General features: G+C 47.9%; 1 protein-coding gene across 1 annotated transcript in view; it reads left to right on the top strand.

Moving 5' to 3' along the window:
- The window catches only part of MRPL54 (mitochondrial ribosomal protein L54), a 105,260-nt gene extending 91,453 nt beyond the window's left edge, over positions 1-13,807 (top strand). The window contains exons 3-4 of the mRNA XM_069964539.1: positions 11,771-11,931; positions 13,612-13,807. Of these exons, the coding sequence (XP_069820640.1) occupies positions 11,771-11,903 (133 nt within the window). The 3' untranslated portion in view covers positions 11,904-11,931; positions 13,612-13,807. The remainder of the gene's footprint in view (positions 1-11,770; positions 11,932-13,611) is intronic.
- The last annotated feature ends 946 nt before the right edge of the window (positions 13,808-14,753 follow it).

Genomic DNA, 14,753 nt, shown 5'->3' with positions numbered 1-14,753 from the left:
CTAAATAGGTATGGCCGCCATTCCCATTAGAGGATGCCATGATGCAATTATAAACCCTCTGTGCTGCCAGGGCAGTAGAAACCCCTCACAAGTGATTTTGAAATTTTACTGAAAATTTGGAAATTCGCTAATGTTTTACGCTTTCTATTGTCTAAAAAAAATAAAAAGATAATTTAATAAATGCCGCCACCATAAAGTAGACATGTTGCTAATGCTATTTAATATATAATTTGTGGTATAACCATTTTCTGTATAAGCAGAAATGTTTTAAAGTTGGAAAAATAAATTTTTTCACAATTTTTCACGCTATTTTGTTTTTTTTCATAAAGATTCGTTATAAGTATCGACTCCAATTTACCAGAAATGGAAAGTACAATATGTCACGAGAAAACACTCTCAGAATCAGCTGGATAGGTAAAAGCATCCCGAAGTTATTAATGAATAAAGTGAAAAAGGTCATTTTCATAAAATTTGCTTCGGTCCTTAAGGCCATTTCAGGCCCGGTCCTTAAGGAGTTAAGAGCAAAATTTTTCCCTTTTAAGAGCGAAATATGTCCCTTTAAGAGCGAAATGGGTCCATTTAAGAGTGAAATGGCCCCTTTAGGAGAGCGACCTAGGTCCCTTGAAGAGCAAAATGGGTCCCTTTAAGAGCAACCTGGGTCCCTTTAAGAGCGATCTGTGTCCCTTTAAAAATTACCTGGGTCGGGCGTGGCTTGGACATGGCCGAGTGAGGACGCATGCTGCTGCAGCTTCGGCCCGTTCCTCACAATACCTGGTGTTACTACCTTTCCACCGGGGCCTCGGTATGCCCAAAGGAGGCAAGAAGATTAACTACACACCTCGGGCCACTCCACGAGACTCCATAGTCCGGTTTGTGCGCTCCACGCCGCCCATCTCCCGGACCAAGTCTCCCACGGACAAGATGGCCGCTGCGCCTCTCACACGGCAGGCCACACAGAAGCAGGCCAGCGCCTTCCCGGACCTGAGCCAATCGGTCCCGGAGATCCTCCGCCCGGTGGCTACCCTGTCACCTTCACCCACCGCAGAGGAGACCGCTGCATCCCTTGCTTCGGCTACACTGCTTGCAGCGGTAAGGAGTCTCCTGCAGGCCCTGCCAACGAGGGCTGAACTTTCTGCCCAGCTCTCTCATATGGAGGAGCATCATGCCCGAGATATGGCGGAGATAAAATCCTCGGTGGCAGCAGTCACGACCACAGTGTCTGCTCTAGAGTCCCGCCAGAGTACTATGGACCGTTCTCTCGCTTCCATACTCCCTCGCCTGGACGCACAAGAAGCCACGATCAGAGACATGATCACACATATTGACGACCTTGAGAATAGAGGCCGACGCAATAATGTTAAGATACGGGGCTTACCGGAAGACGTGGGTCCAGATCGGCTAGTGAAGGTAGTCAGGATGATTTTTAACCGCTACCTCGGGGACCCAGACGATACCCATATCGAGTTGGACCGAACCCATCGGGTCGCTGGTCCCCGCCCACAAGACCGGAACCGTCCCAGAGACGTGCTGTGCCGCGTGCACTATTACCAACAGAAGGAAGTGCTGATGCAGCGGGCGTGGGAACTCGGTCCCATAGACTACGCTGGGGTGGAAGTTTCCCTCCTACCTGATCTTTCCAGACGTACGCTGGCTATGCGGCGCCTGCTCCGTCCCCTGCTCTCTGCTATCAAGGATCAGGGGGCCTCCTACCGCTGGGGGTATCCCTTTCACCTCATCATACGACATTCCGGCACTACGTGTATTGTCCGGTCCCCGGAGGACCTCCCTGAGGCCCTATCGCTGTTTGGTCTGTCTTCACTCTCCATCCCGGACTGGACTGCTCCTGTGCTTCCCTCTCCGGTCTCCGATCAAGCTACAGAAGACAGAGCACCGCGACCAGCTCGGCGGCTCAACCAGTCTCCTATGGGACAGGGTTCTCGTTCCCCCCGCTGATTTTCTCGACTCTCCTGCCGGACTTGGACGCCCTCCGGTTGACCACTGTCACCCTTCGGGGTGTTCCGATTGTCTTGATACAGTTTAGGGAGGTTGATGATGGACGCAGGGGGGCTTAGGAGCTCTGCTGGGGAGTTTAGAAGGACCGCTGGGACATGCTTACGGCTCGTTCAGCGGGCTGCCTCCTCTTCCATACCGGTACTCTAGATATTGGAAAAGTGCCCATCCCGCACCCTTCCTCCTCTAGTTTTCCTGTACCATTACCATCCCTTCCCCCTCCCTCTCCTCCCCCCTCCCCTCCCCCCTCCTCCCCTCTCGCTCCTTGTGGATTCTCCTGGACTGTCGGGTGAAGGACTAGCCCACCGTTCCTCTGCTGAGACCCTGTCTCCCCCCCCCTCTCTGACCCCCTCCCGCCCATCAGCCCCTCCTCCGTTCCCACCCCCCCTTTTTAGCCCAACCGCCTTCCCCTTTTCCTCCTTATATCCCCCTTCCCCTCCTCCCGACTCTCCCCATATGCAGGGTATGGCTGGGTGGGGTGGGTGGGACTGGTGAGCATATAGTCTGCTTCCTCCTCTCTGTATTTACGGTGGTCTGTTCATTCGGGGGTTTGCATATGCTGTAGTGTTGTTGCTTTAGTTGCACGCACCACTGGATGTTCCCTAGGTGTGTCTTTTACATATCCATTACCTGTACCCCCTATAACATGCAAATGCGCAGAATATGTTGAGTTGTTTTTGCCTATACTTTTGCACATCTTTTCTCCCCTCTCCGTACTTCCTATCCTCCTCCTTCATTGCCCTCCACTTCTCCAACTGATCTCTGTCTAGCGTATGCCTATTGAGCCGCGATGGCTTCTCACTGTCGAGATCTGTGGCCAGAGCTGCCCAAATCTCGGTCTTTCCTTCCTCGTACCCCTTCCTGTACTGCACAGGTCCCGGGCCAGCCTCCTCTTAGGGACTCTGGTCTTCCTAGTGCGTCGGGTCTTTCCCCTGTTTCTTTCTTTCTCACTCTCCTTCCTTGCCCCTCTGGGCTTCTGCGCCCCCCCCCCCCTGGGCATTCCCCCCAGGCTTATTGTCTGGGTTGTTTGGCCTGTTGTTGTGTCTTCCCCTCTTTCTTCTCTGGCCATCTTCCCGCCCTCCCACTTGTCTTCCCTTAGTCTCTTGTCCTAGTCCCTTCCCTGGTGTGTGTGTTCGTGTCTACCTCTTGCCCCTCCCTGAGAAATGTTGTCTGTTCTTTGTGTTTTCCTCAATGTACAAGGTCTGAACGTTCCTGAGAAGCGGTCCTCCTTGCTGCGACTCCTGTGGGCCAAGCGGGCCTCCGTGGCTTTTCTGCAAGAGACTCATTTTTCGAGCTGACGGCCTGCAAAAACTCTCAGACCGTAACTTCCCTGAAGCATACCACAGCTGTTCCCCGGATTCCAAGACCAAAGGCGTCTCCATTCTGTTCTCCCGATCGGCCCCGTGGGAGTTTATAGATCAGAGGGTAGACGAGGAGGGGCGTTACCTTTTTGTGAAGGGCAAAATGGCAGGTACGTTGTGTACCTTCGGTACAGTGTACCATCCTAACACCGGCCAGAAAGCCGTCCTAGATCGCTGCCTCCTGGAGGTGGAGGATTTCCTGGAGGGCCTGCTGGTTCTCGGGGGGGACCTCAATATGGCGCTGGACCCCACTTTGGACTCTTCGTCCGGGCATTCCTCTCTCCCCCTCTCTTCTCTCCGCCGTGCCAAGCAATCTTTATTCCTTCCAGTTGATAGATGTCTGGCGCACCCTGCACCCGCAGGACAAAGATTTCACCTTCTTCTCCCACCCTCATAACTCTTACTCCCGTATCGACTATTTCTTTATCTCCCACTCCCATCTGGACCAGGCGGTCTCTGCCTCTATAGACCCAATCTCTTTCTCGGATCATGCCCTTATTTCCCTCTCTCTATCTTTTCCCCTACCGCACCCCAGATCTTGGCGCTGGCGCCTCAATGAGTCCTTGCTGAGGGACCCGGGGATGCTCTCTGAAGTGCGAGCTGAACTAACTAACTATTTCTCCACCAATGTTACCACCGACTCGTCCCCATCAGTGATCTGGGAAGCTCAGAAATGCTATATCAAAGGCACCTTCATTAAACTTGCATCTCGGCTTAAGAAGGAATGCTCGGCAAAGATAACATCATTGGTCTCCCAGATCGCTGATCTGGATAAACGTCATAAACGGTCTCTCACGCCGTCTACGGGTGTGGAGCTGGCTGCCCTCCGTAGTAAGCTCCGGGAACTTACCTTTTCCAATGCCAGGGCCTCCCTGGTTCGGTGTCACCGTCATTACTTTGAATTCGGCAGCAAGCCAGGTAAGACCCTGACCCTGGCCCACATTACGGTCATCCCTAAAGACTGAAAGGACCCTTCCCTTTGCCAGAACTACCGTCCTATTTCCCTCCTGAACCTCGACTTAAAACTCTTTTCCAAAATACTAGCCTCACGCCTTACACCACTTTTACAACCCATCATTCATCTAGACCAAGCGGGCTTTATGCCCACTCGGGAGACTAGAGACAATACCACTAGGGCCATCAACCTTATACATTATGCCCACTCTGACTCCCTACCGACAATGCTCCTCTCTACAGACGCCGAGAAGGCCTTTGACAGAGTTGGCAGGCCCTTCCTGACCGTCACTCTCCAGCATCTTGGACTGGGTCCTCGTATGCTGGCCTGGATTGGTTCTCTCTATTCACATCCTTCGGCTCAGGTCTCAACGGCCTTCTCTCGTCTTCCTTCCCCACACACAACGGTACCCGCCAGGGATGTCCACTCTCCCCACTAATTTTCATACTGACATTGGAGCCCTTCCTACGACACGTCAGGCAGAATATAAACATATCCGGGGTTCGTGTGGGCTCGGTCATAAGGTGGCAGCATACGCGGACGACCTCCTCTTCTTTCTCACCCACCCTACTGTTTCTCTTCCCAACTTGCTCTCTGAACTCACCAGATTTCAAACCCTCTCCAACTATAAAATCAACCTACAGAAGTCCGAGGCGTTGAATCTTTCCCTCCCCCCCTCTCTGGCCTCCACGCTTGCTGACTCCTTCCCCTTTCACTGGTCGAGTTCCTCTTTATCTTACCTAGGGGTTCAGCTTACCCCCCTCTATCCCCGACCTATTCAGGGTTAATTTCCCACCTATGTTGAAGAAGATTGAGGCAGACTTGTCTGGGTGGCACAGGGGCACCTTCACATGGTTCGGCCGTTGCTCCATCATTAAGATGAATGTCCTTCCTAGACTTTTGTATCTTTTTCAAGCCCTTCCGGTGACGGTGCCCCTGAGCTTCTTCCGACAACTCTCTTCTTTACTAACTAAATTTATCTGGGCCCATAAGCAGCCTCGAATAGCGAAAGCGGTGCTCTATCGTCCAAAGATGCGTGGAGGACAAGGCCTCCCCAATGTCCTCTATTACTACGTAGCCAGTCATCTTGTTAGGGTGATAGATTGGCACCGACACGGCTCTTCTAAATTGTGGGTAGGCCTTGAAATGTCACCCTCGCCCCTTTCCTTGTTGGCGGCTCCCTGGCTCCCCACTTCCAGTAGAATGGTCGGGTCTCACCCTACTGTTGTCACGACGCTTAAGCTATGCCAGAAGTATTTCTCCTCTGCCTCCCTAGCCCCTCACCCATCTCCCCTGTTCCTGGTCATAGGTACCCCCTCATCTCCGGCTGGAATCTCCGACCCGGTCTTCCGTGACTGGTTCCAGGCCGGCTCTTTCCGTGCCCGTAGCTTTCTTCGGGGGACGGCCTGGATGTCCCTCAGAGCTCCGTGATCTCCCTGATCCTTCCCCTTTAGGTTTCTGGAGGGCCCTTCAATTGCATCACTTCCTTCTTTCCCTGCCTGCTCCATCCTCCTCTCGCACGCTCACACAATTCGAGACGTTCTGCCTTGGCACGGGCCCGCTCCGACACTCGCTCTCCCTTCTTTACGCCATGTTGGGTTCCCCCCCGGAACAGCCGCCCCCTCCATTCTTTGCTGCTTGGGAGCAAGACTTGAATGTCTCATTCACGGGTCCACAATTGGACCGAATATATACCTGTACTCACACTTCCTCCATCTCCTCCCGCTTACAGGAGGCGGGCTATAAGATTCTCTTGAGATGGTACCAGGTTCCGGTCCGCCTCCATAGAATTTTTCCTGAAGTATCTCCCCTGTGCTGGAGGAATTGTGGTGAGGAAGGGACCCTTCTCCATACCTTTTGGAGTTGCCCCAAACTGGTCCCCTTTTGGAGAGAGGTTCGGTGTATTGCCTCTACCTTTACAGACTCTCCTCTTCCTTTCTCTCCGTCGCTTTTCCTCCTGCACATGTCGGACATCCCGCTAAGAGGCTACCGCCGCTCTCTCATCCGCCACCTGGTCAACGCTGCCAGGGCCTGTATACCTGCCCTTTGGAGGAGTCCAGCTCCCCCCTCAATCTCTATGTGGTTGCGGAAGGTGGAAGACCTTAAATACATGGAGGACCTTACCGCACAACTACATGACCGGAATTCCCAGTTCTTTCAGACCTGGTACTATTGGGAACAGTTCGCTGAATCTGATGAATATAAGACTCTCATATCTCAGTGAGGCGCTTCCGCCCTCTTCCATTCCCTCGGTGTGTTCCTTTCATATCTTGGTTTGTGTGTAGGTTGTCACTGTCCTCTCCCTTCGTGTGTTCCTCGGTATTGTAGTCTCCTGACTTTGTCTTCCTCCCCCCCTCCCCTAGATGTTGCTGCTTCTTATTCTTTCCCTTTCCTGAGCGTCAGCTCTTCTCTCTCTCTACGTGATGAGATGTGTGTAATTTTCAGGGATGGTCTCCCCGCTGTGGGAGTTATTTCGGAAACTTGTTGTTGGTAATGTTGTGCCATGTTGACTCTCTGACTCTATCCCATTCTTGTTTTGTGCACCCAAAGGTGCTTTGTCCCTGTTTTGCAGTATCTACAACTAATGTTATATGTGTGCCTCTTTTAAAAATTTGAAAAATGAATAAAAAAAAAAAATTGACCTGGGTCCCTTTAAGAGCAACCTGGGTCCCTTTAAGAGCAACCTGGGTCCCTTTAAGAGCGAAATGGGTCCCTTTAAGAGCAAAATATGTCCCTTTAATAGCGAAATGGGTCCCTTAAAGAGCGACCTGGGTCCCTTTAAGAGTGAAATTTTTCCCTTTAAGAGTGAAATTGGTCCATTTAAGTGCGACATGGGTCCCTTTAAGAGCAAAATCGGTCCCTTTAAGAGCGACCTGGATCCCTTTAGGAGCGACCTGGGTCCCTTTAAGAGCCAAGGGACCCTGGTCGCTCCTAAAGGGACGGGAGCCAAGTTGCTCTTAAAGGGACGGCACCCAGGATTAAAGTTTCTTTTAAAAGAAAGTCACTGGTAAAGGGGCGCTCTGGAAGTCACTGGTAAAGGGGCGCTCTGGAAGTCACTGGTAAAGGGGCGCTCTTTTCAAGCACTATGTATTTTCCTGGAAATGCAAATCTAGTTTATTTTATTTTTTTGGGGGGGGGGGGGGCAAAAAAAATTGTCCTGTAGTTTACTAAATGATGGCTTTCTTTAGCTGTCCCAGCTGCTGTTTCATGAGATTTCATTCATTCCCCTGCTGTACGATCCCTTTTAGAGCTTGGATTTACACTGCTACACATAGTAGAAGCAGCCTATCTTCTCTAATATGCTATAGCTCTCAGCACTGTGAATCTAAGCTCTGCTAGTGATCACACAGCAGGTGAATGAATGAAATCTCATGAAACAGCAGCTGGGACAGCTAAAGAAAGCAATCATTTAGTAAACTACAGGATAGCAGTCACTTAAACTCTAATAAGAGCTGTAGTATGTCCCATGGGGTCTCCTTCACCCTCCTGTTGTATGATCCCTGTCAGAGCTTAGAATTGCTGTACTACACATAGTAGAAGCAGTGATGTCTTCTATACTTTACTGAATGATGGCTTTCTTTAGAGAAGTCTCAGCATCTGTCCCATGAGATTTCATTCATTCATTCACCTGCTGTATGATCCCTCTCAGAGCTTAGATTTACAGTGCTACTCATAATGGAAGCAGACAATATTCTACTATAGTTCTCAGCAGTAAGCTCTGACAGCGATCATACATCAGGGGAATGAATGAAATCCTATGGGACAGCAGCTGGAAATAAATTATCTGGTGATGGGTGAAGAGAGCCATCAATCAATAGTACAGCCCTGAACTCTAGAATTCTTCCCTCTCCTTCTCAGTCTCCCGCCATCTCCCCCCCTCAAAACACACAAATACTCCCCCACACCCTTAGTGTCACCTCCTCCCTTCTCCCTGGTTTCTGCCCAGAGATCATGGAGCAATAAACGTAATCTCTGAGCAGATACCACAGGTGCGTGCACATGCGACATGGTGCCTGAATCCAATTCCAGCAAAATCTGTGCTAAAAATGCTCAATGGTGCTCCTTCCCTTCTGAGCCTTACCAAGTGCCCAAACAGTATATTAGGACCACATATGGGGTGTTTTTTAATTACAGAGAAATTGCTGAATACACTGTGGGTTGCTTTTATCTCTCTGTTTTTTATGAAAGTGCGTCTTTTAAAAAAAAATCTGTGGTTAATAAGAAAAAATGTCATATCTCGCTTTTATTGCCTAATTCTAAAATTTTTCTACTAATACTTGTGGGATCTAAACACTCAATATACTTATAGATGAATTCCCTAAGGGGTGTAGTTTTCAAAATGGGTTCTTCTAAGGGGTTTTTCTTATATTTGCCACTTTTACATTTAAAACCCTATATGGTTTCTGAAAATCACTGTAATAAAAGCAATCCCTCAAAATCCATACGGTTATCCTCTATTTCTGAGGCCTTCCCATGACACTGGAATCCCACTAAGGCCACATATAGGTTATTTTTAAAAACTGCATGAATGGAGTAATGAATATTTAATTGATTTATTCAAATACCTGCAATTTTATAGAAAAAAAGGATGATAAATGGAATATTGCACAAAATTTTGTAAATTTTTCCTTAATTTTATATTTGCATCTGTGACCCCAACCAAACAGTTAAAGGGGTATTCTCCTCAAAACTTTTATTAGTTAAATCTAGAGGCATACTTACAAGCATTGTGTAATATGCTTCTATTTTCGTTTTTGCACCGTTCCTCCACTTGCCAGGCTGTTTCTTCCTCTCAGTTGATGCAATCAGCTCCTCTCCAGATTCACTCCGACACCGCTCCTCTTCTTTTCCTCCCTCCGGCCGAGACAGGGCCAATAGGAAGACACAGAATGATCATGGGACCTCTGAAACCTCTTCAACAGCATCTGAGAAGATTCTGCTTTCTCCCATTGAGCATCACAGCCCTGTCCCCCAGCCACCGTCACACATGTATCAGCCGACACCATCTTTCCCTGGCCCACCGCAACATGGCCCTCCCCCTCCCACACAGACAAGTGTTAGCAGCATCTCACTATGCTGGCTCTCCTCTGATCACCCTCGGTGCAGTGCCCCCTCCCTCTCCCTTACACAGACAAGTGTCAGCACGGAGGCAGATGAGGGGAAAGCCAGCACAGTGAGATGCTGCTGGACACTTGTCTGTGTGGGAGGGAGAGGGGGGGCTGCACCGAGGCTGATCAGGGGAGACCAGCATACAGTGAGGGGCTGCTGGACACTTGTGTGTTTGTGTGGGGGAGGGGCGGCTGCACAGAGGCTGATCAGGGGAGACCAGCATACAGTGAGGGGCTGCTGGACACTTGTGTCTGTGGGGGAGGGGGGGCTGCGCCGAGGCTGATCAGGGGAGACCAACATACAGTGAGGGGCTGCTGGACACTTGTGTGTGTGGGGGAGGGGGGGCTGCACAGAGGCTGATCAGGGGAGACTAGCATACAGTGAGGGGCTGCTGGACACTTGTGTGGGGGAGGGGGAGGGGGGGGCTGCACAGAGGGTGATCAGGGGAAAGCCAGCAAAGTGAGGGGCTGCTGGACACTTGTCTGTGTGGGAGGGGGGGGGGCTTCAATTCAATGTGAATTTAAATAAAAAAATTGTGGCATAGATCTCTTTGTTACAAGAAGAGAATTTAGAAGTTTGATAAACACAAATTTTTCTAATTTGTTTTTGCAAATTTTGATTTGTTAACAATGAAAGGTTAAGTCTATCAACAAAAATGTATTAATATTATTAAATACAATGTCACAAAAAAACAATCTCAAAATCGCTTCGATGCGTTGAAGCATCACACAGTTATAACCACATAAAGTAAGACTGGTCAAATTTTAAAATTAGGCTCTGGTCCTTAAGGCCTAAATTAGCCCGGTCCTGAAGGGGTTAAAAAATATATTTTGCTCGGAGATGTCCTTTTTAAACTGCACTTTGACCATATATTTGTAGAAAGTCGGCGGGAAAAAAAAAAATCATCTTTTAACAGTGCTTGAGTAATGTCCCTGAGTGCATAGAATGTCATCCTAAGCCTGGCCAGATCTGATGCTTGTGCCTTTGTTTTCTATTCTTGGTGTGTGCTCAGTGCATGGATGGGGTCGAATTAAAGGGGTTGTCCAGTGAAAATCTTTTTCTTTCAAATCAACTGGTGTCAGAAAGTTATATAGATTTGTAATTTACTTCTATTAAAAAAAATCTCAAATCTGCCCATACTTATCAGCTGCTGTATTTCATGCAGAAAATGTTGTTTTATTTTCAGTCTGACAACTGCTCTCTTCTGACATCTCTGGCTGAGACAGGAACTGTCCAGAGCAGGAGAAGTTTTCTATGGGGATTCATAGAAAACCGAGACAGAGTTTCTGTCTCAGCCAGAGATGTCAGCAGAGAGCAGTGTCAGATTAAAAATAAAACATTTCCTGCATGACATACAGCAGCTGATAAGTACTGGAAGACTGGAGATTTTTTAAAATAAGTAAATTACAAATCTTTATAACTTTCTGATATTAGTTGATTAGAAAGAAAAAAAAATTTCACTGGATAACTCCTTTAAGGCCACCTATCTTGAGCTTGCACTAACAATAGCAAGCAATAGTGCAGACACAAAATTTCCAGGCTTGGGATGTTATTCCCTACACTCAGGGATTTCACTAAAGCCTGGTAGGGTGGAAGCTGAATGCTGTCTCAATGACTGGAAGTGACATATTTACATATGACACAGGCACCATTAAAACATAATTGTCTGCTGTCTGTGAGATATAAAGGTCAGAATGCAGTTTAATGCACTACAAGGTACTGGGGCTGTGTATGGTACATTTAGTAAGGGACAGGTTCTCCCTAAAAATAAAAAAAAACGGTTGACTAAATATTTCCAAAGGAATATTTGAATTTCTTATCTTTGATGTTGGATTAAGATTTATCCTAAATGACAAATACAGTATACACCTAGTGTGACTTACATTAATTTGTTATATTATGGATTAAAATGTTATGATTTATGTTATGATTTTTTTTTATTTTTTTGCACTTAGTGACGCAGTCCTTTTTTATGAAGCACCATCCAGTTCCTGTGTTGGTCTTTTACTGTGCACCAACCCAGCTTTTAACACTGGGGGCAGGCCCTGCCACCCCCCTGTTTTGACGATATCCCTTCTCCTCTGTGATGCTGCTCCATAAGAATCAATGGAGTCTCCAGTGCTGCGGGACAATGCACTGGAAAAGGCCGGCGCAGAGCACGGGAACCATCCCACGCTTCAAAAAAAGAACCGCGCCACTAGAATCCCCTCGCTAACGCCGAGTGGCTACTGTTGAAAAAAATCAATGTACAAGATGGTACTTTTGCTTCAATTGTGTAGACTTCCTTTTCTTAAGTTGTTTTTTTTCCCTCATTGCCTCTATTGCTTTCCCTTAGGCTTTTTCAGGTAGATTTGAGGCCACCTAAATCTTTGGAAGAAAGATGTCCACAAACTACTGAATACTGGAAGCTTCTACGAAAGTTGCACATGTGGAGAACAAATCGTCTAGCCAAGGCAAAAAAGTTATAAAACACAGCAATTCCACAGCATGCTTAAGGTACTGGAGGCAACCTGGAAGGCAAAAGCAACCTGACAGGAAGGAAGACCTGTCATAAAAAACCTTTTATAGTGCAATTAAATAGCAATTTGACCATCTCTCTATTTGTAGAAAGTTTATGACTGTAGAGACCATGTAAAGGTCAGAATGCAGTTTAATGTACTACAGGATACTGGTGTATGTAGTAAAGGTGTGTGTAGTAGATTTAGAAAGTGACACGTTCTCATTGAATTTCTTCTATTTTAGATTAAACGGGAACCAATCAGCCTGTATGGGCTTATTTGGTTCCATGCAGATCTGTTTAAGGGTGCCTTCACACTTACGGGATCCACAGCGGATCTCACTTCTGCGGATTCGAAGCGAGAACTGCTGCGGATCCGGTATCAATTCACCCCTTTGACAGCACATATTCGCAGCGGGATTAACATCCCGCTGTGAATATGTGCTTTAACTCCCTGGTGCCCGCCGGCGCATCCCCCCCATCCCGGCCACATCCCCCCATCAGCCTACCCCCAGCCCGCCGCTGATCAGCTGAGCGGGACCGGAGCCGGGAGCCTCACTGCAGCTGCGCCGCCGAGCAGGTAATGTATGCTCTCGGCGGCGGGATGCGGGCTGGGTGTGGGCTGATGGGGGGATGTGGCCGGGATGGGGGGAATGCGGCGGGGATGCGGGCACCAGGGAATTAAAGCACATATTCACAGCGGGATGTTAATCCCGCTGCGAATATGTGCTGTCATAGGGGTGAATTGATACCGGATCCGTAGCGGTTCTCGCTTTGAATCCGCAGAAGTGAGATCCGCTGTGGATCCAGTAGGTGTGAAGGCACCCGTAAGCTTCTGTGCAGCTCGTTGCACGTACCGGCTGCAGCAGCTTTATACCAGAGAAAATGAAGTTTAATCCCTGGGCACGTGGCAGGGAGAGGAGGGGCAGGTAGTCATCTGGGTTGCTCCCTGTCAATCATCCCCGCCGAACAAGCTGACAGAGAGAGAGAGAGCATGACTAGCCATGGGCGGGGGACCGCCCAAGTGCTACCTTCTGCGTGCCTTGGGATTAAACTTGGCTTCTTTTAACATTAATCCTAAATTACTTTGACAAATATACACCTAGTAAATATACACCTAGTAGGCTCCGCTGCCCCTCAGTATGATGATATCCCCTCCCCTCTGGGAAGCGGCGCCATTAGAACCAGTGGAGCCATGTCACAGAGGGGAGGGGATATGGTCACACGGGGGGCAGAGTGCTCTGAATTTGGCTGGTGCACGGAAAAAGACCAGCGCTGAGCACTAGAACCAGGAAGCGTTTGAAAAAAAAGGACTGCGCCACCGGGATTCCCATGCCGGCGCCAACTGGCTTAAATAAAAAAGCAATATACCTGAGCAGAGGCGTAACTAGAAATGACTGGGCCCCATAGCAAACATTTGATTGGGGCCCCCATTCCTTCCCGACTAACCCTAAGCTATCCACCTGTTGCTGCAAATGATGACAGCTCAGGGGCCCAGTGTATTGCTGGAGTGGGCAGTGGGGCGCCCTAATGTCGTGGGCCCTATAGCAGCCGCTATGGCTGCTATAGTAGTAATTACGCCCCCGACTGAAGGGTACATTCGCCTCAATTGTTTAAACTTTTCTAGTTTTTTTTTTTTTTCTTTTTTGCCTTTATTGCTTTTCCTTATACTTTTTCAGGTTGATATGGGGCCACCTAAATGTTTGGAAGCAAGATAACCACAAACTACTGAATACTGGAAGCCTCTTAAAAGGTTACACAAGTAGAGAAAAAAAATCATCTAGCCACGGCCAAAAAGTTATAGTATTCAGCTGATAATCTTTCATATAACCAGCGGACACAATGGACAAATAAATTATTTCTCTCTATATATTACATGACTGCTGTCTTTTTTATTTATTTATTTATTTTTATAAATATTAGTTTAATTTAAGAAGTTTTTATATATACTATATAGGTTAAGGAAAATAATAGTTGCCTGGAATTCTGTTTTAGGTGTGGAATGTCCTGTTACCTTGTTATGGGACAGACACTCTTGCTAAGACTCCCGTGGTTACCCTGTTTTAAGCCTAATTGATTCCAGTTTGTTAAACCTTGATGAGAATATGGTTCACTTGTCTTACCCTTGTTTTAGTGTCTTTATTATAGTGCTTGAACCGCTTTACGCACAGACTCCATTCAAACTGCGTTTCGAAGCCCTCGGCGGTGTGGGGTGTGCTATCTATTTTTCGTTTCAATCAGATTTGGTGTTTTTAAGAAATTTACGTTTAAAGACCCCAAATTTCCCATAGAAAATACTGGCCCATTGTAAATAATGGCCAAACTCTAACCGCTAACAGCCAATCACAGCACATATGCAAATAGCTGAAATATACCAGCCAATAGGAACTCTAAGGTCTCGTCAGGCATGTATCACAACATCCACAGTCACATGTCCACTATTGGCCAATAGAAGATGTAATATATGGAAGGTCCTTAACTATTTTGTCTCACTGACATGAGTAAGATTGTCATGGTAACCGATCAATGATCTTTACCATTATAAGTACCCAGATCGCTCTTAAAGGGACCCAGATCGCCCTTAAAGGAACGCAAGTCGCTCCTAAAGGAACCCAAGTCGCTCTTAAAGGGACGGGAGCCATGTCGCTCTTAAAGGGACCCAAGTCGTTCTTAAGGGCATAAACCCACACATCGTATACGCAGCAGATACGCAACAAATACGCAGCAGATTTGTTGGTACAGATTTGATGCTGTGTTCAGTTATTTAGATCTAATCTGCTGCGAGTTTGCTGCGTATCGCAGCAGTAAAAACGCTGCATAT

This window comes from Dendropsophus ebraccatus, chromosome 3, assembly GCF_027789765.1.
Source record: "Dendropsophus ebraccatus isolate aDenEbr1 chromosome 3, aDenEbr1.pat, whole genome shotgun sequence".
In the NCBI taxonomy this organism is placed as follows: Eukaryota; Metazoa; Chordata; class Amphibia; order Anura; family Hylidae; genus Dendropsophus; species Dendropsophus ebraccatus.
The sequence above is the reverse complement of the archived record's forward strand: the minus strand, read 5'-3'. Positions and strand labels throughout refer to the sequence as shown.